We start from the raw sequence: 24,746 nt of genomic DNA on the forward strand, positions 1-24,746 counted from the left end.
TGGTGACGTAGTATATAAACTATAAACCAGCTCATTGCGCTTCTGATTTCAAATCAGCAACTGTTTTAAATTGTCTGGTAAAACAAATGAAAATAGAGCCATTCGATTACAAACACTGAGACCTCTGCGTGAGAGAATCCCTGGGGTCGGCGTGGTTGTTTTCTTAAGCAAAAGTTTCGCTGCATTCTCATGGGCTCTGTGGAAATGCTCCCCGATGCAATATAGATTGGCGGTGGCGTGTACAAAGGAATGTCCGAGGAAGGGCGCTCGCCCCTGGATCACCAAGGCTTGGGTCTTGGGAACCCTGGACTGCAATAAGGAGGGCTCGTTCGATTCACCGCCACCGACTTCGGGGCCCTGAGTAGTCCCCAGAACTCAGCAGTCACACCAGGTCAGGTGACGCCGAAGCAGCAGGGAACTTCGGCCTCTATTCCGGTGTTCATCCCACTGCCAGGGACGGTATTCAGTTTGCCGGAAACTTGCCGGAAGCTCAAGACTTAGCCCCTCTTGTTCGCTACGGTGGCCGAAAAGGCCCTGGAATAATAAGCCGAGTCAGACCAAAGAAGGCGCACGCGCATTGCGGACTTCTGGGATCTGGGGAAGGCCCAATACCTCGCGGGCAGAGAGTGCAGGTTTAGCGTGTGTAGTTTCCTCTCCCGCCCCGCCGCACCCTGATTTCCTAGAAGGGTTGTCGCCCGACAAGCTTGGTTTAGAGAAAGGAGGCCCCGCCATTCCCCGTTGTCGATTAGCTGCCCGTCATCCATCAGGTTAGGAGGCGGAGTTTGGGCGCTTTCCTGTTGCATCAGCTGGTCCCTGCCGGCCACGTGGCGCAAGCGCAGTGTTCCTGGGCGTTCCAACCCACCTCTGCCTGGCGACCACTGTCATTTCCTCCTGACCGAAGTTTTGGGGTTTAGTTTTCTCTTAGTGGTTTGCCAGTGTCCGAGGAGGCCAGTAGCCCTTCAGGGAAAATGGGAGACGAGAAGTCGGTGAGTGGGTTGAGTGGAGCCTGGTGGCCGGGCTGGGGCCCTCCTGGTACCCGTGTTGCCCAACCGGGGGAGGGAGGGGGTGGAGAAGCCCGAGGCGGGCGATGGAGCTCCCGGACAAGTCAGGGCCCCCTTTGGAGAGGAATCTCAAATTGATAAAGCAGGGCGGGGCTTAAGATCGTCTCTGGGTCCATCCTTTTTTAGATGAGGACACTGAGACCTTGAGTGAGTGTCTTGCTCAGAGCCACACAACTAATTAGAAGCCGAGACATAATTAGAATCTAGGGCTTCGGACTCCTAGACTAGGGTCTGTGGCTCACCTTAGTCGGGAAGAATGTTGCAGAGCCTCATTTACTTTTAAAACCACGTACGGGTAAAAAGCCCCAGTTTAAGGAAGGGAAAACCAAGTCATCGAGATCTGCCCAAGTTTAGGGTGGTTTATAATAAATGGTGGAGACCGGATGACCCCAGCTGACAAACTCTGGAAAGGTTACACACTTCCCTGCGTGGTGGTGGAGGCATGCCTTATCCCATTCATAAATGTTCATTTCACCTCTGGACTTTCCCTTTAGTGTCATAATTTGCTTAGGAACATCTTTCCAATCCTGTTCTGTGTACCAACTTTTGGGTTGAAATTTTAGATTGCTCTTACGTAGACATATAATATGTAAACTCGCCCATTTTTGTTTTGTTTTTATTGGAAGTAAAGAACAGTTGCCCATCATGATTTCACTTGTTATAGGAAAGGTGAAATGGGCCTCAGGGTTCCAGAGAGATCCATTTTAACGCCCTGGCTCTACTATTTACTAGCGATGTACAAATGGGAAATTACTTACTCTCTTTGAGCCATTGTCCTCATTTGTAAAATGTAGAGGTATTTAGAAGACAAAAAACCTTGATGTTAATTCTCTTCTTCTTTACCGTTATTCCTGTTCATTTAGCAAATATCCATATGACCAGAACCAAAAACATTTAGCCAGAGAAATAGAATTATTTCCCTCTCTTTCTGTTTTAAATCTATACAGACTTGCAATTAATTTTTACCCCTTTTTTAAAAAATTATTTATTTTATTTATTTATTTTTGGCTGTGTTGGGTCTTCGTTGCTGTGCGCAGGCTTTCTCTAGTTGTGGCGAGCAGGGGCTACTCTTCGTTGCGGTGCGCGGGCTTCTCATTGCGGTGGCTTTTCTTGTTGTGGAGCACTCGCTCTAGGCGCGCGGGCCTCAGTAGTTGTGGCACGTGGGCTCAGTAGTTGTGGCTCACGGGCTCTAGAGCACAGGTTCAGCAGTTGTGGCTCACGGGCTTAGCTGCTCCGCAGCATGTGGGATCTTCCCGGACCAGGGCTCAAACCCGTGTCCCCTGCATTGGCAGGTGGATTCTTAAACACCGCGCCACCAGGGAAGTCCCTTTTTACCCTTCTTTTCACCTGTTATATTTGACTAGTTACATTAATCGTATAGTATGGTGAAGGCATGCAGGTAAGCTTATAATGTTGGTTAGTACTTTACTTGATTAGAATGGACTTAAGGTGTGTTCATTGTTCATCTATTGACTATAAATGAACCTTAAAAGTTCATTAAATCATGAATTCCGGAGTGGGAGAAGTGTTAGCTCAACATGAAATTTGGAGTCATATTTTTAAAATTTGTGTTGTTTTTTAAATTATACAAGTCATAAGTTTTATGAAATTGAAAAGAACAATCAGTATGTCCACAAGGGATAAATGGATAAATAATGGAATGTTATTTGGCAATAAAAAGGAGTGAAATACTGATACTTGTAACATGGATGATCTTGAAATCATTATACTAACTGAAAGAAGCCAGTCACAAAAAACCAATATTGAATGATTCCGCTTATATGAAATGCCCAGAGTAGGCAAAGCTGTAGAGACAGAAAGATTAGTGGTTGCCAAGTGCTGGGGAGAGGGGAGAACAGGGAGTGACTGCTAATGGATACATGGTTTCCTTTTGGGGTGATGAAATTGATCCTGGTGATCGTTGGGCAACTGTCAGTGCACTAAAAACCATTGAATTATATGCTTTATGTGGGTGAATTTTATGGTACAGAAATATATCTTAATAAAACTTTTTTAAAAATTCAAAAGATCAAAAAAATATATGAAACAAAAGTCCCCCCATCACATCCCCAGTTCTACCCTCAAAACTCCTTCACTGCTGATGATAACATCCCCCCTTAGAGCTGACCACTGTCAACATCTGGGTGGGTATCATTTTTTCCTGCCACTTGTAGGTTTTCTGAACCTAGAAAAATCATCTAACTTTTTAAAAATTTAATCTTATTTATAAAATGGGAATAATAATGATAGTCATCTCACAGTGTTTCTATGAGAATCAGATGTGACTGTGGAGGAACTTTGTAAACTGTAAAACTTTATGTAGTGAAATTTGCATTAGGATGTTTCTATCTGAGCAGTTACAAAGAAGTAAGTAATTTGTTTCTGAGAAGATACTCTTTGGAGTATCCCATAATGTGGTTCCGTGTTTCTCGACCTCAACACTCTTGACACCATGGACTGGATAATTCTTTGTTGTGGGAATCTGTCCTGTGTGTTGTTGGATGGTTAGCAACCTCCCTGGCCTCTACCCACTCTCTGCCAGTTGTACATACCACACCACACCGCCCTCCCCACCTTCCCCCTGCTCCCCACCCCTGGTTGTGACAACTGAAAAGGTTTCCAGACATTGCCAGGTGTCTGCTGGGGGCAAAATTGCTTCTGGTTGAGAACCACTGGTAAGACCAGTTCTTACCATTGGTTGCCTTTTTGCACAGGACTTACTGTAAAACTTTCTATGACTTCCTGGAATTGAATTGAATTGAATTCTAATTGAAGTCCACATCTTTATGGTAACTTTTAGTGCTTGCTTCTGTCTAAGCCCTCGTCTGTCTTAACTGACAGTGTTTCCTAAAAGGTTTAGTAATTTTCTCTCTCTCTCTCTCTCTAACATTTCCAACAATAATTTTCTGTGTACACCTAGAAAGAAATTTCCTCCATTCTCAAAATCCAGCCTGTTGAAATCTTCTCCATCCTTTAAAGTCCTTTAAAGCCCTAACAGTTACTGGTGTCTTAGCTTATCTGACATCTGATCAGAGTATACAGCTGTGTTCTTTTCTCCTCCAGGAGTTTCTCACATATGTATGCCTTAGTTTCCCCAAAGAGATTAAGTTCGCTCATGGTAGGGATTGGGTCTTATGTTTGCTTCTTCTACAGGGTTTTAAAAAAAATACTGTGAGCTCAGAGGCTCTGGGTAGTACTTGTGGAATGGAAGGATATATATTGCATTAGAGTTTTTTTTTTCCTGAAAATACTGCTGAATAAATTGCATGCTTCTTGTAGCTATATATTTAGTATATGTCCATTTAAACCTGAAGCGAGAGTCATGTGAACAGGTAAAATGAATGAAATTTGAGGACTTGAATATTATCAAGTAACTCTTCTACTTTTTTAGGTCTTGTCTTTATTGTAAGTTGTTAACTTGTCTTTGACAGTGGTGAAATTTTCTAGTCTTTCAAAATCAGATTTCCACTTAAAAAAAAAAAAGATGCTAAAATAACATCCTCAAAACTTTTCTGGAGGCAGCATGGATGGGTGTCAAATGAGATTAAAATGAAAAACCTTCATGTCTTTTTTGCTTATTTAGGTAGGTGCCAGTGAGGAGAAACGAAAGGAAGGAAGCAAGAAGAAGAACAAAGAAGGCTCTGGGGATGGAGGTCGAGCAGAGGTAAATGTTTTCAGGGCTCTGTCATCAAAGATTGACAGAGGCAGGGAGCTGTCTCAGACTCATCCTATGCAAGATTCTAATGGTTTTCGTGGGGTTTATAAGATGGCACTAGATGGAAAAATCAGGGAGAAGAATTAGGAAATTCTGAGAGGGGAGGAAAGACTTGCAGTTACTTGTTATTGAAAAAGGAAAACAACTGAAGTATGATTGTAAGATAATCTGTGGGATTAGATATTAGAGAGAACAAAAGTTGGTGAAAAGAGGACTGTGGTAATTAGTTGTCAGGTCAAATGCTAGCTGTCTGACCATTTCATTCAATGAGACATTAAGAGACTTGGTGTTTGGGCTTTTACTGACTACAACAGAAACCAAAGAAAGCCTTGTTCCTTCACCCCATTAGCACTGTTTCCACCTGGACCTGCCACTGGAGTTTGGTTTTAAGCCAGGACAAATCTCCTTGATGCTTCTGAAGTGTAGAGAAAAGGCTTTCAGTTCACCAGGCTCACACTAAAAGGAACTGGCATTTCAAGAGTCATCCCAGAATTGACCTGGTTCCTGGGTCTTGCTTTAGGAGGCAGTTAAGCTTGTCTTCCTACTTAGTTTTTGAAGTTGAACTGCTGTGAACCGTGCTTGACTTTTTGCTTTTGTCATTGCAACCGTTTTATTAGAGACTCTTTAGAAAACGACCAGAATGCAAGACAAAGGAATAGGCTTTTAAGAAGTATGCTACAGCACAGTAAACTGACTTTAAAGAGTTGTTTTTATAAATGTTGCATTGCTAAATTTATAGTGCTTCCACTTAATTTAGGGTAAGTTTGTAGGTGATCAAGAATCACTGAGTGTTGCCAAGAGCCCTGCATAACCGCTTCTGTTATGTTTTGTCCATTATATCCCACTGTAATTGTGGGAAATTGTTGATTGTGAATTTCAGAATTTGCAAGTAAGTAAGAAAATGCATATGTTCCCTAATTTCTTTTTTGTACTTTTAATACAAGTAGTACATGCTGTTCTGTTACAGCTTGAGATTTAGCCTGGAAATAGGAAACAAAGGGTATAATTAGAGGACTTTTTTGAATAGAGAATTGTGCATGTGACATGTGGTTGATTATATATGTTTTAAATGATCTGTCTGGAAAAAAAGTGTACAGTGAGATGTCCAAGACCTTTCCTCCTCCTCCATGCTCCCATCATTTGTGTACTTGTCTTGTTCCCCTTCTAAGGGCAGTGGGCAGGTCTTATTCTTCTCTTGCGTCCATAGAGCCAGGCACAGAGAATATCTGCTCCATGAATGTTGAATAAATTAAGTTTGACACTAAGTTCTTCTGATCAGGAAGTGCCAAATGGATGTGGAGATAAACTGCAGTAAGATACAGATGGTCATGTGGGTGGATAGGACTGTAGTGATGTCTGAGTATGTGGGACCAGGTAATGTGCTCTGGCCTGAGGGATTCAGAGCAGGGTTGTAGAATGATAGGCTCTGAGCTTTTAGTTAATTTATTGATGCTTCTTCATTGAGGATTATGGACCCCTGTGACAATTTAATGAAAAGCCCCCAAAGAGCACCTAAATGACTAACGAAAGGGAAGGACTGTGGTCGGAGGGAATTATAAAGATATTAAGGCTCTTCCATTTAAAAAATTGAAGGCCAAGAAAAAATATGATTGAAATGAGAAGGAAATTTTATATAAGGGAAAAACAATAAAAGCACTACTTCATATAAGATAAACTTTGTTTTTATTATTTCTTCCACTTTTCTAAAAAGGAAAGCAAGAGTGTACTGATCATTTATTTCTTCATTTGTTGTCTTGCAGTTGAATCCTTGGCCTGAATATATTAACATACGTCTTGAGATGTATAATAAACTAAAAGCAGACCACGATTCCATTCTGGCAGAAAAAGCAGAAAAAGATAGCAAGCCAATTAAAGTCACCCTGCCTGATGGTAAACAGTTGGATGCAGAATCCTGGAAAACTACACCATATAAAATTGCTTGTGGAATTAGGTATAAGCTATACCTGTCTTGACCTTCTGTTGTTTGTAACTAAACTTTTTTTTTTTTTATCTTGCCAAATTTTATCCTCATAATATTTTTATGTTCCTGTTCAATGTTTTTATTGTTTAATTTACCTTATTTGGGATTTTTAAAAAATCAAAATAATGTAGAGCTTTATAGTCAAGATTCAAAGTTAATATCTGAAAGAGTCAACTTTGGTCTTATTTTACAAAAGATTTTATATAATTAGTTCTTCTACTTTAATCATAAAATGTCACATAACCAAGTAGAGAGTACTTCACCTATTTTGACTAAAAAGTCTCAGTTTTAAAGTTAAAAATGAAGGTAGCTCATCTCAAAATGGGAAAGTTAAGAAACTAATATATGAAATATATTATGAAACTATATTTGAAATATATGAAACTAACACATGAAAAAATGTACTATTTTTATAAAGCTAATGTTAAAACTTTTGTTGGGCTGCGGAGAAGTTATTTCAGGTAACTGAGAATTAGATGCATACTTCGTAATAGAGTAAATGCTTTCCTAATCTAATATGATTGGGATGAATAGTTGGTAAGTTTATCAAAAAAGTGATAAAGTTGGGAAGGCATAAATTGATACATGTATCTTCTACCAAGTGTTGGCAAACTGGTTATAGCCTGTTTTTGTACAGCTCAAGAGCTAAGAATCGTTCTTGTGTTTTTAAATGGTTTGAAAAAAATAAGACAACTAAAAAAAGTAAATAAATAAGACAACTAAGAATATGCAACAGAAACCATGTATGGCCTGCAGTCTAAAATATTTATATGGCTCTTTACAGAAAAAGTTTGCCAACCGCCATTTAAACATTTTAACTTAACACGTATATATACATTTATTCACTAATATGTATATAAGGCCAAAGTTTGGGGGGTGGAGTGCTAATTAAACTTTTACATTATCTTAACACACTTGAGAAGCCATCTGAGTGCAGAATCCTTCCAGATTTTTGTGTAGTTGTTTCATCCACACCTGACTTGACAATATTTTTTTAGTGACTTCCCTTTATCAAGCCTTCCCAAACATTCAACTTGGTTTGAATGTAATTCAAACCAAGAAACTGTAATTCCCTCGTTGTATTACTTGTATATTTCTATTTATTTATAGTAATTACATATTGAGCTGAAACAAATGAAATCATATATGAATTGTCAGAAATGGTTGATGGGCTTCCCTGGTGGCGCAGTGGTTAAGAGTCTGCCTGCCAATGCAGCAGGGGACACGGGTTCGTGCCCTGGTCTGGGAGGATCCCACATGCCACGGAGCAACTAAGCCCGTGAGCCACAACTACTGAGCCTGCGCGTCTGGAGCCTGTGCTCCGCAACGGGAGAGGCCATGACAGTGAGAGGCCCGCACACCGCGATGAGGAGTGGCCCCCGCTCGCCACAACTGGAGAAAGCCCTCGCACAGAAACGAAGACCCAACACAGCCAAAAATAAAAATTAAATTAAATTAAATTAATAAGAGGATTCTCAGCCATTGGTCACTGGGGATGCTTTAAAAAAAAAAAAAAAAGGTTGATTATCATCAATTTCATATTGTTGAACCTAAGACGTAAAATAACAAGTACATAAACAAATTTGGGAACCATCACAGCTGATTCTTGGTAAGCCTACTATGCAACTGCTGGGAGTCGGAGCAGTTAGGCCCATGAGCTATGTACTGGTATATGCCCTGGTCTTTTTACAAAAGGAATGGAATGTTGCTGTTAATTTGACAAGTAACTTCTACCTAAAGTACTTCTGCCTTACTCCAAAGGAAGTAAGAAAGTTGTAATGTTAAGCAAGTTTCCATGTGAGATCATAAGTAACTAGATAGACCTTTAAATATCAGTTCAGCCTTTCACTTGAGAGAGAATTTCGCAGGTGAGGTTAAAAGATTCCTCCGTTGTTGCACAATGAGATTGTAGCTGTGTCAGTACTAAAATCCAGGCTCCTGTTAGTGCAAGAACTTTTTCTCTACATGCTACAGTATTGTTCTTCAGATTATGTTGTAATTTATCAAGTGGCCAATTGGAAAACTAATTTTCTCTTTTTTTGAATTAAAACTTTTATTGCGGTGTAAGTGTCATAACATATTAGTTTGAAAATATTTGAGGTGGGAAACTGCTAGACTATTATATACTGTCATTTCTCTAGCTGCACATTCACATCTATAATCTGACTAACTTTACTCAATTCTGCTTGAGCCACGCAGCTTCCTAAACCTCTCCTAACTTATATCTCTGCTTGCATCCATGCCCATTCTCAACATTTGAAGTGCCATCTCCTCTCCTTTTCTTCCTGTCCAAATCTTTTGATGCTTCATCCCCTCATTACTTTATTTTTTAAAGCCTGTCCAGACTACTCTGACCTGTGCTGCTTTCCCCTCCTCAGAACTCCTGCAACTTCTACACTTGGTGGGTCTGACATCTCGTCACTTGAGGAGAGAGTTGTCTTTTGTACTGTGTCCTGTATATTTAGATGACATTTTATCCGTATTATAAAATGTTTCATTAAATAGTATTTCACTTCACCTATATATTTGTTATAACTAATATCATCTTAGGCATTTGCAGAATTCTGAGATTAGCATTGCTTCTCAAAGGAAAGATCTGTTATAGATTTCAAGCAGGATAAAAGCAGAGACGTTATTTAGAAGTACCTCCACCCCCCTTTTTTTCCTTTGGAATCGAAATAGCTTGGCTTTATGGAAAAGTAATTTTGGAGAAATGTAAAGATAAACTACTGGAAATTGTTACTGTTTATCACAGTTGCCATGTCTGCTTAAACAAGAAACATTAAATGAGGTCAAATAATAGTGTTCTGAATTTTCAGTATCTTCTAGTTATATTCTTAGGGACTTCTTTGAATTTTGTCACTTTTTCATTTTATTTCAGAAAGATAAATGTACATCTATATATAATATACAGGCATACCTCAGAGATATCGCGGGCTCAGTTCCAGACCACCACGATAAAGCGAGTATCACAGTAAAGCAAGTCACACGAATTTTTTGGTTTCACAGTGTATATAAAAGTTGTTTACACTGTATTGCAGTCTATTAAGTGTGCAGTTGTTTGTCTAAAAAAAAGTACATGTCTTAATTTAAAAATACTTTATAACTAAAAAATGCTATCATCTGAGTCATAGTACTAACATCAGAGATCACTGATCACAGATCGCCATAACAAATACATAATAATAATGAAAAGGTTGGAAATATTGTGAGAATTAACAAAATGTGACACAGAGACACAAAGTGAGCAAATGCTGTTGGAAAAATGGTGCCAATAGGCTTGCTTGATGCAGGGTTGCCACAAAAAAAAAAAAAAAAAAATGCAGTATCTTCAGAGGGCAATAAAAGGAGAGATATGCCTGTATATAATGTTTATTTTCCTGTTCTTCTTCTCAAATTAACTGTTGTGCTGCAGAAAATTCTTTTTTAGAGTCTTGTGTTTTTATACATGTGTGTATGTTTTTTAAAAAGTCAAGGCCTGGCTGACAACACTGTTATTGCTAAAGTGAATAAAGTCGTCTGGGACCTAGACCGTCCTCTGGAGGAAGATTGTACCTTGGAGCTTCTCAAGTTTGAGGATGAGGAAGCTCAAGCAGTAAGTTTTTATTCAGATTCACATTTGCAGTCTTTTCCAGCTTATTACTAAAGCCAATGGGTGGCTAAAGTTGATTGATGTCTCATTGTCATATTTGAAATCTTCATTTTGTCTTTCATGTAGGAAACATAGTAAAAGTGCTTGTCTTATAAAATTAAGAAGTGCACTTATTCAAGTTTAATTTTACTTTAGATACTTCAGTGGGGAAAAAATGCTGGGAATTTTATTAAAAATTGATTAAGCAAGTAAAAATTGTTTTCTACATTATTAGTCAACACTTAAGATGCATATATTTAACAAATTCAAACATGATTTAAAGTTCTCTTCCTATTGGGCAATTGATTTCTGTACTTTTCTTACCTTAAAATGCAGATCTGCTGAAAGCACTGTAAAAATCAATCTGCATTTGATGGCAAAGTTTTCTCCTTATTTCCCCATGATGGAATACCATATAAGAAGAAGTAAAATACGTTGTTTTAGTGACAATGGTTTACTTACGTATGTGAATCAGTGGTTTTCAAATGTATTCTGGAGTCCTTAAGTTTTTTATGAGAATTTAATTTTACTTATTATTTATTTATTTATTGAAGTATAGTTGATTCACAATATTAATTTCAGGTGTACAGTTTTTATGAGAATTTTTAAAATCTTTATTTTGGTACCTTACTAATTAATCTTAAAAACATTGCTTTGGGTATATTCTGTCTCATCTGAATTACCACCTTAAAACCAAGTACTACCTTTTGATTTCAAGGCCCGTATGTTTGTCCTTGGTTTTATAATTGTATTGTAGGGTCAAGTTGTACCATCTTAGTTTTATTTGGGGCCAATAAGAGAAAAGCAGATATAATTCTTAAGTGATGTTCCACAGCCAAGTAAAGGCCAGAGCATAGCCTTTACTAATTTTGGAGAAATTTAAAGATAAACTACTGGAAATTGTTATTGTTTATCACAGTTGCCATGTCTGCTTAAACAAGAAGCATTAAATGAGGTCAAATAATAGTGTTCTGAATTTTTAGCATCTTCTAGTTTTATTCTTAGGGACTTTTTTGAATTTTGTCACTTTTTCATTTTATTTCAGAAGGATAAATATACATCTATATATAATATACAGGCATACCTCAGAGATATTGCGGGCTCAGTTCCAGACCACCAACTCAGATATTTTGAGTCAGTTCCAGGGATTGACTCAAAAGACCCTGGGGCCATGGCAGTTCATAAGACAGTCACATTGTGAGTGCCTGTTGTTTTCAGGAAACAAAATCCATCCCGTTTAATTAATGATGCTAAATTTGTATTTTAATTAGTTTGAAAACAACTAAACCAGATAATTTCTAAGGTACAAATACAATTTAGTAATTAGAATCATTTTAAATTATTTTGGCTCTGAGTAGAATCACACTGCAATCTATAGATTTGTAGATTTAGATTTTCACGTCTTAGGTTTATTTATAATAAACTTTATATGTCTTTCAAAACAAACAAATTAATTTACAGCTTGTATGCCCAGACTCAAACCATCCCATTTTTCTTTGATTTTCAGGTATATTGGCACTCGAGTGCTCACATAATGGGTGAAGCCATGGAAAGAGTCTATGGTGGGTGTTTGTGTTACGGTCCACCAATAGAAAATGGATTCTATTACGACATGTACCTTGAAGAAGGGTAAGTTATGTAACTGGATAAAGAAAAATAAAATCTGAATTACTATGGGTCCATACATTATTTTTAAAGAGTTCTCAATTAAGGAGGAATGATATAAAACTTATTGCTTCATAGTCACCAAGTACTCCCACTAACAAAACTTGAAGTGTTGTAGTAACTCACGAAGTAGTAGAGAGCTCTCTTCTAGATCAATGGAGGTGGAGCCCTAAGCTATGTCGGGAAATAAAATGAAGCTTGGACCTCTCCTGTTCTTTAAACCCAGTTATAAAGTTAGAAGAGTGTTCACTAGTCGGAATGGTCTTCATGATGACCAAGGTCAAAGCCACTGAAAATACGAAAATAGTTTATAAAAAGTGTCTAGTTTAAAATTCTTAATAAATGATGCAGGGGTCTAATTTTTTATGTTAAAACCCTTGAAGTATTCTAAAGAAATGTTCCCCCAAGCTGCGGTGTGAGTGGAATGGAATGGAAAGAGATTAATTATATTTTCTTCTTCAGGGGTGTGTCCAGCAACGATTTCTCTTCTTTGGAGGCTTTATGTAAGAAAATCATTAAAGAAAAACAAGCTTTTGAAAGATTAGAAGTTAAGAAGGAAACTTTACTGGAAATGTTTAAGGTAAATTGAACTGTAACATGGCCTCCACTTTTATTTCACTCATTAATGTTATGTAAAGTACATTGGGTTCTACTCAATGCTCTGTGGTGACCTAAATGGGAAGGAAATCCAAAAAAAAGGATATACGTATATGTATAGCTGATTCACTTTGCTGTATAGCAGAAACTAACACAACATTGTAAAGCAACTACTCTAATAAAAATTAATTAAAAAAAATAAAGCACATTGGGGCTTAGTGAACTAAGTTCTTTAGAAAAATTTAACAGTTTTTAAATGTTTTTAAAACATGAAATACTGACATTTATATTCATACGGTGCTTAGATGTACTTTGAATTGTATTTTAGCTATAGTATTTAGAAGTAAAAATTAAAGGATGGTTATTTAAAAAATAATTTTTCCTGTTTTCAGTACAACAAGTTCAAATGCAGGATATTGAACGAAAAAGTGAATACTCCAACTACCACAGTCTATAGGTGAGAATATCAAGTGTCATTAAATACCATTGGTGTATATGTCATTTTAAGTCTATGTTAAAATTCCTTTTAATTTATCTCTAGGTGTGGCCCCTTGATAGATCTCTGCCGGGGTCCTCATGTCAGACACACTGGCAAAATCAAGACTCTGAAAATACACAAAGTAAGCAATGTAACTTTGAAGACGCTATATAAACATATTTGTCTACTAAAGATGTATGTTTAAACTTGCATTCATTTCTCTTTTCAGCCATTTTTCTCTTGCATATTTAAGGGTGGATTTTTTTCTCGTGCTGCCTACTGACTGTGGGCACTACGTGTCACTAGCCTTTTTTTTAACTGAAATTCTCTCAAGCAGTGACTGAGTGACTCCACTCGTCACCAGAGCACACGGGGATGGAGATTTGGAGGATTTACAAAATCACAGTCATGGGCCATTGTGGCTCTAAAAGCTTTGAGACTCATTGTAGGAGTGTGTGCTCTTGCCTTTTGTATGTCTAAGGTAGTAATTACCCAAGTTGTTCTTTTTTAACCAAACTAATCCTGCCAGTCAGATTTTTTTTTTTTTTTGGCTGGTTGGTTGGTTTTCCATTTTTGCTGAATCATCTTGTGGGAGATGCCCCTGCAGTCAGTCGTGTTCGTGGAGTTGTGGTGTGAGTGGGTCTTGAGGGCTGGGCAATTTCAAGGGCATTAAGCAGCCAGCTTTGTGCTGTGGAATGAGTACAACCACCCTAGCGAGGCCTTACTACGTGTGCACTTTTTGTGCCATTTTTCTTGTCATAAGGACTAAATATGAATTTGACTCATGATGTGACTGTGGGAAAAAACGTCTAACTCTTAAAATAAATGAGATATTAAAAAATTTGGGGACTTCCCTGGTGGCGCAGTGGTTAAGAATCTGCCTGCCAGTGCAGGGGACACGGGTTTGAGCTCTGGTCCAGGAAGATCCCACATGCCGCTGAGCAACTAAGCCTGTGCGCCACAACCACTGAGCCTGTACTCTACAGCCCCCATGCTCCACAACAAGAGAAGCCACTGCAATGAGAAGCCCGTGCCCTGCAAGGAAGAGTAGCCCCCTCTTGCCACAACTAGAGAAAGCCTGCGTGCAGCAACGAAGACCCAACGCAGCCAAAATGAATAAATAAATAAATCTATTTTTCAAAAAAATTTGAATATTATCTCATGGTTATTCCTTCTTTTCAGAATTCCTCCACCTACTGGGAAGGCAAGGCAGATATGGAGACTTTGCAGAGAATTTATGGCATTTCATTCCCAGATCCTAAAATGTTGAAAGAATGGGAGAAGTTCCAAGAGGAGGCTAAAAACCGAGATCATAGGAAAATTGGAAGGGTATGTTTAAAAAGAATAATGATGTGTGTAGACTGAGTTTTCTTTATTTCCATTTGAATTGAAATTGTATTACGTACCAGGAATTTACTTCTGCAGAGATGCTGTAGCTTTCAGTAGTTATTGTACTGTCCTGTGAAAGCTGTAAATTACTTATTCATTGTCCACTTTATCTTTCTAGAGTGTGTTCAGTACCGCACAGAAGTTCATTTTGACCAGTCCTTTTATTGAGAACAAATGCTGATGACCTACATTTTTCTTTAAAACAAGTATAGCAGCATAGCAGCATTTCATAGAGCCGGGAGATGCTTTAGAAATCCCCTGGTCTCACTGACTTATTTTAAAGATGTGGAAACTTCAGTCCCAGGAGGATTCATCTGCTTGTTGCCCAAGATGACACAGCAAGTCATTGATGGATTCTGTGGTGTCCTTTTCTTTATTCTTCTACCCCTGACTGTCTTCTAAGCTGGCAGTTAGGTTTGGTAAAAATACTCCCTTCTAGAAGAGTGCTTACTCTGTGCTGGGCGTCAGGTCACGGCTGTTAGGTTGTAAAGCGTGAGCAGGAGGCAGCATCCACTGTCCTGTGCTGCTGACTGCCTGAAATAAGATCCAGCAGGAAGGAGGCTGGCAACAATTGGTGGGGTCCCTCCCTGAGGACTTGGGCATTTGGTGGGCAAGAAGGTAGGAGGGTGTGCCTCTTTCACCACGACCCAAAGTTAGCCAACTTCTTCTCATCTTCTATTTCATTATCAGTGTCTTTTTCTCAGTCTCCTTCCTGCTGTTCTTACTTTAAAAAAAAAAAAAGAAAGAAAAAAAGGGAGGGAGAATCTTTGAGCTTTGAGGAATTAAGACTCTGAGAACCCCTGCTGTGCATAGTAGAAGAGAACTAAGACCCTTGCTCCATGTGACTCTTGGGTAAACTTGACTGGATTCAGGAATGTTAACAGTCAGAGAATGTCAGAGAATGTACTTGTGCTAAGTGGTAAAGCACCTGCAACACCAGAAATGTCGACATGTTTTCCTTGATTTGGGAATGGCAACAATTAAAATATGAAGCATCATGACCATATTCTGAACTCAAGAACCCTGAAATTTATGTTGATATTATATACATATATAAACTTTCTTTTGCTTTTGTTTTACCCAGGACCAAGAACTGTATTTCTTCCATGAACTCAGCCCTGGAAGTTGCTTTTTCCTGCCAAAGGGAGCCTACATTTATAATACACTTATTGAATTCATCAGGGTAAACCATATTCATTACTTACTTCTGTAGATTTAAGACATAAGTTGATTTTATTAAATAAGATCTGCCAAAGGGAAAGATAATCTTTTGTTTGAGACAAAACATTGCAAATAATAAATGAAAATGGACGTATTAGGTCTCATAAAATGTTTAAAAAATTCTTTCCCCCTAATACATGATCTTGTCCACATACGTGGGTGTGTACGCACGAGACAAGCTGGTGAGCTTGAAGTGGGGCCTGTAGCCCTTTACACCCTTTACACTGTGGCTTTCTGACCGTTCATTTTTTTTTTTTTTTTTAATTTTATTTATTTATGGCTGTGTTGGGTCTTCGTTTCTGTACAAGGGCTTTCTCTAGTTGTGGCAAGCGGGGGCCACTCTTCATCGCGGCGCGCAGGCCTCTCACTATCGCGGCCTCTCTTGTTGCGGAGCACAGGCTCCAGACGCGCAGGCTCAGTAATTGTGGCTCACGGGCCCAGTTGCTCCACGGCATGTGGGATCCTCCCAGACCAGGGCTCGAACCCGTGTCCCCTGCATTGGCAGGCAGATTCTCAACCACTGCGCCACCAGGGAAGCCCTGACCGTTCATTTTTATCTTCCTAGAAAAAGCAAGTTAATCTTTACATTGCTTTTTTTCTTTGTAAACTATGAAGTGTTTCAAGCATACATTTATAGAGAATAATACCGCCAACATCTCTGTACTCACCACCTAATTTAACACGTAACTGCATTGGGTTATATTTGCTTCAGATTTTTTAATTGAGGTAAAGTAATACGTATATAGTAAGGGGGAAAAAACCTCCCCTTTGAGACCCCTTTCTGATCCATTTCCCTCCTATCCTAGAAGAAACTACTATTTAGAAGTTAGCATGGATGGATCCTTTTTGTCCATGTTATTTTTACATCTACCCCATAAATATGTACCCTAAATTATGTGTTTGTTTGTGTGCTTCAAACTTACATACATGAAGTCTCATTGTATATCAGTCTGCACTGTGATTTTCATTTTAGATAGGTACCGATCCAGTTTGTTTCCAGTTGTTAAGTATGAGTCTGTCATACAACTACCACAGTGTTCACTTCTTTCCTGGGGGAACTGATGTACTTTCCCGTTCTCCCGTATTACCAGCTGTGCTGCAGTGGCCTCCTTATGTGCATGTGCAGGAGCTTCCTCTCTGGTGTATACCTCCAGGTGGAGCGTCTAGACTATAAGATGTACATCTTGATCTTTACTAGATAGTATAAAATTGCTCTTGAAATTTTTACTTCCACCAGAAGTATAAGCATCTATTCCTTACACAGGCGTTGTATTTGTTTTCTAACAGAGTGAATATAGGAAACGAGGATTCCAGGAGGTGGTCACCCCAAACATCTACAACAGCCGACTCTGGATGACCTCGGGCCACTGGCAGCACTACAGCGACAACATGTTCTCCTTTGAGGTGGAGAAGGAGCTGTTTGCTCTGAAACCCATGAACTGCCCGGGACACTGGTATTCTGCAATTTTGAGTTTCTATCAAAGATTTCTTGGCAATCAGTCCTAGATTGTTTTCCCTCCTTTGAAAGTACTTTGTAAAAAACAAATTATGTAATCAGGAGAGTATTTAAATGCATCATCGTTGTGGTGTTGTAACATCTTCTGTGCCCAGCTAGATCCTCAGATCTACAGATATTCAAGAATAGAACTGGGGTAGCAGCAGTGAACAGGCAGGATACAGAACAGGGGAGACTGAATGTGGGGCACAGCAGATTTTTTTTTTTTTTTTTTTAAAGAAACATGTATCAAAATCTACTGCTGATGAATTGAACTCCTTGGAAAATCTTCCTTGCCTTGAGGCCGCTCACTTTCTATCCTTGAAAGTTGGGTGAAGAGCAGCATGGCGGCAGACTAGGGAGAGCTGTGGCTGTAGGTAGCTGCGTCATCTCTCCTAGCACTGCTCCCAGTAGTGAGACCTCGAGGGCAGAGGGGTGAGACAGAGGAGTCTCCACGAGGGGACTAGCTTGTAGGTCAGGGAACCAAGGTCAAGTTCATTCTGAGTTTTCCCAGATTCTTCAAAGTTTCTGAAGCACTTTCAGACTAAGAGGGAACCTGAAGCACTTTTGGGAACAACAAGAAAGTACAGACTTTAGTTTCTGCTGATAGAAATGATTTGTATATAGCTAAGATTTTCTTTAAACCATGAGCCTTAAAGGCAGTCCTCAAATTAATAGAGATTGAGCTCAAGGCTATGACTCGAGACTTATGGGAATACATTTTTTATTTTCTCTTAGTTATGGATGGTTGTATTATAATTTATTTGCTACTTTATTCATGCAAGTGCTTACATTGTTGTATGAAACCCAGACTTTGAAAAGTGTTGTTTGTGTGAACAACTAGAACCAGTAGCTTTTTGACAGCCTTCCTTATAGTATTACAGAAGCAGTTTTATTCTTGTGAAATTAAATATCAGTGGATTTTACTTTTCTGTTTTCTTTAGCCTTATGTTTGATCATCGGCCAAGATCCTGGCGAGAGTTGCCTCTGCGAGTAGCTGATTTTGGGGTGCTTCATAGGAATGAGCTGTCGGGAGCGCTCACAGGACTCACTCGGGTGCGAAGATTCCAGCAGGATGACGCTCACATATTCTGTGCCATAGAGCAGGTATGAGACTCTGGGGTGAAACACTTTGAAAAGAAGTGCCACAAAACTTGAGGAAAATTAATTACCGCTGTGTCCCTTTTTTTTTTTTTTTTTTTAATTTAAAGATTGAGGATGAAATAAAAGGTTGTTTGGATTTTCTGCGTACAGTATATAGCATATTTGGGTTTTCTTTTAAACTGAACCTGTCTACTCGCCCGGAAAAATTCCTTGGAGATATTGAAGTATGGAATCAAGCCGAGAAAGTAAGTGGTGATTTTCAGCGTGCTTCAATATTATTTGACTGAAATTGGCTTGAGCCATAATGTGAGAAAGCAAAGCCTCTTTAAATGGATAAAAGCAAAGGAAAATTGGAAATGGTTTCTAGGTTTGTATAAGCTAGTTTTTTTTTCTCTATGATTTTGTATTTCAGAAATGGTTGAATGTTCTTTCAGTCATCAAGCTGTAACCTTTAAAGGGATTTGTGTATGAGTATGTCTAGGTGGACAAAATGGTAAAACAAAGAATAGTGATGCATGAAAGTAGTTGTAGTATTTTTAGTCTCAAATTAGGCTGGAAGAAGTTGCATTTGAACAAAAGTTAAAATCATTTTGCTTTATCCTTAGCAACTTGAAAACAGTCTGAATGAGTTTGGTGAAAAGTGGGAATTAAATCCTGGAGATGGAGCTTTCTATGGTCCAAAGGTCAGTACCAAAGTCTATTTGAGAGTAATATGTCTTTCATTTTTGGGTGAAGAAGAGATTACTTTAAAATAAGTTTAAAAAAATTCAACCCTAATACAACCCAATCTTTGCTTCTTAGATTGACATACAGATTAAAGATGCCATTGGTCGGTACCACCAGTGTGCAACAATCCAGTTGGATTTTCAGTTGCCCATTAGATTTAATCTTACTTTTGTAAGGTGAGTTTCTAGTGTCTGCTCTGAATATTCTTCTTCAAGGACATATAAAGGAATATATATATATAAAATAAAGCAAAACAAATCTTTTCTTTCTAGCCATGATGGTGATGATAAGAAAAGGCCAGTGATTGTCCATAGAGCCATCTTGGGGTCAGTGGAAAGAATGATTGCTATCCTCACTGAAAACTATGGGGGCAAATGGTAATTCTTGTCATTGTTTCCTTCTGTTTTTGTCTGGACCGTGTAAATTGACTGTCAGAAATGTCTGCTGTCCAATTTAGTTATATGATGGAAAGGAAGAGTGATTCTAGTTGGTCACTTCTAATTAATGATAAGTGTTCACTAAAAAGTAAGGAATCACAATCTAAACCCAAACTTTTTAGCTCTACGAATGTTTGTTATGAGTAATTATTTTTATTTTAGCACTTGATTTGTTTGAATATTATATAAATGCTTTCTAACTAGGAATTATTATTCAGTTAAGAAGCTTATTGTTTTGATTGCTTTTCACGTAACTCTGGGAATTTATAAAACTTTGATGTTTTTGTCTGACTAAACCAGAGTAGGCTTTTAGCAATACTTTGTTCAGTGTTGCTGATCATAATAAACAAGTATTTTAGACTCTTTAGAAGCCAAGGTTTTTTTTTTGATTGAAAGTACAGACTCCAAACTGATCAACATTTTTGTGTCCTATTTCTAGAAGCTTATGTTTCTGCTGGCAAGATATAAGCACATGACTTGCCTTTTATTTTCTAAGCAGCTTTATCTGGGCCCACATTTTGTAAAGGCAGTTGAAAACAGCACATGGTTATAAAACACCCATTTTTTTAGAGCCTGACAGACTACACCGCAGTCATCTCAGTTTCATTTGTAATTTGGTTAGTTCAGACATGGGGTGGGGTGGCGGTGTCATACTTGTAAATGAAATAAGCTAATCTCCTTTTAGTTATATTTCACGAAATCAGATGAAATGTGGGCAACGTCCTCTATGCACAGTCTAGAGAATAGGGGGATCCTCAGATAACTGCTCTACGAAACCTGTAGTAGGTGGGGGAAAGCCCACAGTTTGGGTAGAATTTAGTGCCTACTTCAGCCTTTTCCCTAATGCAACAAAACAACTTGAACATAGAGGAGTGACCAAGAGAAACACTGGCCTGATGTCTGCAGCATGGGGAGGGGCTGGACACCTGAAATACCTGAAAGGTAGAATTGAGGATGGGGTCACCTTTTAATAAGTAGTGAAAACACACTCATTTTTACCAAGTACCATCACCAGTTATTATCGGTTCCAATTTGTTGAATCCTGCAAAATGGATCTTGAATAAACTGAAGGTACAGTCTTTGTCCCCCAGTGAAGAAAAAGTAATAACACTTGAACAAAATAACTTTTTGGGTAAAATAACTTGAATCACTAAGTGTTTCTTAATCTGTGTTAAGCCCTCTAGCAGCAGGCATATGGTGTTCTGTTACCTGATGTGTTGAGTTGTGGGGTGTAGTCCCTGCCCTCTGTTTGCTTTGCTATATCTGCTTAGCAAGACAAATTAAAGACAAGCAAGTTACAGATTTTCCTGATTTAGGGTTAGTTTTCTGCTCCTGAATCTCCCTTTAGTCCTTTTTGGATATTGAAAAAAAGCCAAGTTTTTTAAAGTGGGCCTTGCATGTTTCAGGAAATGGTACTGAAGAGTAAACTAAGAAATGTGCCATCCTTGTTGAGGAAAGTGCCCAAATCCACATTAAATGTTTTTAATTTCTTCTAAAGGCCCTTCTGGCTGTCTCCTCGCCAGGTAATGGTAGTTCCCGTGGGACCAACATGTGATGAATATGCCCAAAAGGTAATCCTTAAGTATGACTTACTTTAAATTTAAGAGCTGTCGTTCAGCTTTTCAAATCTCATAAACTATGTGTATTCTTGGTAAATCATGCTGCTTGTGATATAGAGAAATGTTTCTATTTTCAGTCTGTGGTAAGCCTCAATAGATCATATTACCTCTTTAATGGTTTTTTATGTGGTTCCATGGTTAGTAGACTTAATTTAGAGAGTGTTTTGTACATACTTGTATTTTTTAGTTTTTAGCATTAGTAAATAGCAAATGCCTCAGTATGACATGTAAATTCAAATGCATAGTGCAGTTTAAACTGCTCTTTGACTCAGTAATTTTGCTTTGTTTCTATGCACATTTCTTTAATTTGAAATGTTTTTTCAGGTTAATGGCATGACAGAGCAATGTTTGCCTTACCTACCAAAAAGCTACCTTACTAACAGATGTACAAATATCCATTCATACTTCATACCTTAAAGACTACAACAATCTGTTCTGTTATAGCAACAATTTCATACTAAGGAATTTCAAATTATCAAAAGCTATGTTATTAAAAAAAGCATTGTTTCATAACTGGCAAAGTAATAAACTGCCTAGTTAAAACAGACAAAAATCTAAGTATCAACGAATAACATTGTACCATCAAAACCACCATGTTTTCAGGTCATCAGAATAAATTGCACTCGGGTCTCAACTGTCTTTAAGAAATAAATGATCACTAAACCAGCTGATAGGCAAACCATTCAAGATATACTGTGTTCCTATTACTGCACACGGTAGTTTTAGTTAGAAATGATCAGAATCAGCTATGCTCCATGTTTAATGGATTTTACTTTATCGTATTTGCATTAAGAAAGCTCACACAGTAGGAAAAAAGTCTGTATTAGTTAACTCACTTTTCAACTGGAGATACTACTGACTTTCTCCTTTCCACCTGGGGGTGGAGTAGCGTTTAGAATTATGTGGGGTGGATTTTGGTTATATTGAGTGGAGGAGAGGGTGAGCGCTGCTATTGATACTTAATGACTAGAGACCACAGTTGTTAAACAGCCTAAAATTACCAGGCTTCCTCCCCAATTACAGAATAGCTCAACTCACATGTGCAGAGGACTCATGTTAAAAAAAAAAAAAAAGACACTGGTGCTTTATTCTTTAAAATAGGTTACAGTTGAGAGTGTAGTCTTATCCTGGCACTCTAATAAACTGAGTAAGAACCCTTCTGAAATTTGCATACTTATAAAATCCCAGGAGGTTCATTGGTTAATGATCACTAAGGTACAACAACCTATTAGTGAAATAAAAATGGTTCATTCAGATCTTTTTGTCATATTAGTGGTAATTGGTTGTCAGATGGATAGAAAATTTAAGCTAGTTTATTTAATTTAATTCACAATTTATCTCTCGAGCAGAGTATTTAGTTTTCTAGTTCTAAGTCACAATAATATATGCTTCAGTATATCTATTAACATTCCTTTTTAATGCTGGCATGATTATCCAAATTGTTTGTTAAATAAAATCATTTAAGATCAAAATATAATTCTGATTTTAGATCTGAAGAATCCTATATCTCTATTTAAATAGGTACGGCAACAATTCCATGATGCTAAATTCATGGTGGACATTGATCTGGATCCGGGCTGTACATTAAACAAGAAGATCAGAAACGCACAGTTAGCACAGTATAACTTCATCCTAGGTAAGAAAGGAGACTCACCAAAGAAAACCTGCCAACCTTTAGGAAAACTTGAAATGCTGAGACTTAGGCTGAAGAGAACTGCGGTCATCAGTAGTTCTTTCCAGTCCTGATCTCAAACTGTATGTTTGTTCTGTTGATGTAACAAAGAAACATTTTGGTTTGAAAAAGAGTAATCCTGAAAGGTTTGTCTAAAAATCTCCCCTTCACCTCCTATTTTTTCATATGGTGAATTTTTATTAAGTTGGCTGGATTAAGTGACTTGGTAAACACAGCAGTTCTAGTCGTTGCAGAATAGTGAGTTGGGGTTTTTTGTTTTGTTTTTTAACGACTAGATTTGGTCACCTGTACATTTTAATGAATCCGAAGCTACAGGGTGGATTTCTGTTCCCATATTCAATAGGAGTCCTTTCACCTAACAAAACTTTGTGGGTTTTGGTTTAGTTGTTGGTGAGAAAGAGAAAACCAGCAGCACTGTCAACATCCGTACCAGAGATAACAAGGTGCACGGAGAACATACTATTTCTGAGACCATCGAGCGGCTCCAGCGGCTCAAGCAGTCCCGCAGCAAACAGGCAGAAGAAGAATTTTAAGGAAGAACTTTGCCCACATTGGCTCAATGGAAAAGAATGATCATGTCTCCTTAACAGTAACTTTGTACAACTGAAAACATCAGCTGCTACTGACCTTGGAATAGTTTGGCAGAGTCCGCAGAGATGGCTGCAGGATCAACCTTTTTTGACCTAGACAGATTTTAGAAAATATGTATTTGAGGGAGGTAATTAAAAGTGACACAGTAAAGTGATTTTATTCATTAAATTTCTGAGCACTGGAATAAAAACAGGAATGCTCTGATGTAATGTGGAAGAATGTTTTTGTAAATTTAATACAGCTAAAATAAAATTTTTTCAAATTTGATTAATGGAAAAGAAAGATTAGAATTGGATTATGATATAGAAATAAAAACTTTCATTCACGTAAGTTTCAACCGCTCTGTCCCTTGTGTCCATGCAAACCTACCTGGAACAAATTGCGTGATTCAATATTTATCTTTCATCTTTTATAATACAAATGATGTAAGTTGGGTGGAGGGGTAAAATCTGTAGTGTACTGCTGTTCTCAAACTGGGGTATGAACCAGGTGCCTGCTTCTCAGTCATAAGGTGACATCGTGTAGGAATGTCACTTAACGGTTTTGGGATACAAACCTTTTAAAACAAATTAAAACCAACCATGAAGCTAATTTAGAGTAGATTTGCACAAATTTTTAAGAAGAAGGATGAGTCTTCAAAGAAATGCATGCTTCACAGATATAGAGAACAAACTAGTGGTTACCAGTGGGGAGAGGGAACATGGGAGGGGCAATAATAGGGGTAGGGGATTAAGAGGTACAAACTATTAGGTATAAAATTGGCTACAAGGATATATTGTGCAACACAGGGAATATAGCCGACATTCCATAATGAATATAAATGGAGTATAACCTTAAAAATTGTGAATCACTATATTGTACACCTGTAACTTATATGATATTGTACATCAATATAATATAATAGTACAATATAATGTACATCAGCTACACTTCAATAAAAAAAAAGAGAAATGTGTGTTTATGGGAGACTGTTCTGGGCCATAGAATCCTTTATACAAATTCCCTGTTGTCTCATAAAAGATAATTTATGATTTTTTTTTAAACCATTGAATGGTGTTCGGGAGAACACCACAAAATAAGGAATTTTTTATGTGGATACGTATCAATTCCTCTTTAGTTATTTTAAAAAGACAACATCTTGTCAGTTCGCCAGTAACTCCAGCAGTTTGTTTGCTAGGGTCAACTTCAAAGCAGAGCCCATTTGCATAAATTAATCCTCACTTTAATAAAGGAGATAAGATCTTTAATCATAGGGATTTTTTTTTCCTGAAACTTCATAATTAAGCCTTGCTTATGACTGTCTTATAACTTAGCCTTTGATAGGTTTGTAATTAACTTCTATG

At 38.0% G+C, this 24,746-nt stretch overlaps 1 protein-coding gene across 2 annotated transcripts; it reads left to right on the plus strand.

Annotated features, from left to right (window-relative positions):
* Positions 1 to 810: 810 nt before the first annotated feature.
* TARS1 (threonyl-tRNA synthetase 1) lies at positions 811 to 23,733 on the plus strand. Of its 2 annotated transcripts, XM_059916184.1 has the most exons (19): positions 812 to 986; positions 4,645 to 4,725; positions 6,537 to 6,727; positions 10,229 to 10,352; positions 11,896 to 12,017; positions 12,516 to 12,633; positions 13,043 to 13,107; positions 13,192 to 13,270; positions 14,311 to 14,457; positions 15,602 to 15,700; positions 17,026 to 17,192; positions 18,178 to 18,340; positions 18,445 to 18,582; positions 18,943 to 19,020; positions 19,139 to 19,239; positions 19,336 to 19,440; positions 20,999 to 21,071; positions 22,641 to 22,755; positions 23,197 to 23,733. In XM_059916184.1, the coding sequence occupies exons 1-19, from the start codon at positions 969 to 971 to the stop codon at positions 23,343 to 23,345; spliced, it is 2,133 nt and encodes a 710-aa protein (XP_059772167.1). In that variant the 5' UTR covers positions 812 to 968; the 3' UTR covers positions 23,346 to 23,733. The 2 variants fall into 2 exon arrangements, with proteins under 2 accessions (XP_059772168.1, XP_059772167.1); XM_059916185.1 differs by lacking the exon at positions 18,445 to 18,582 and having other exon boundaries at positions 811 to 986.
* Positions 23,734 to 24,746: the final 1,013 nt, after the last annotated feature.

The sequence above is a fragment of the Balaenoptera ricei genome, chromosome 3, assembly GCF_028023285.1.
Source record: "Balaenoptera ricei isolate mBalRic1 chromosome 3, mBalRic1.hap2, whole genome shotgun sequence".
Classification (NCBI taxonomy): Eukaryota; Metazoa; Chordata; class Mammalia; order Artiodactyla; family Balaenopteridae; genus Balaenoptera; species Balaenoptera ricei.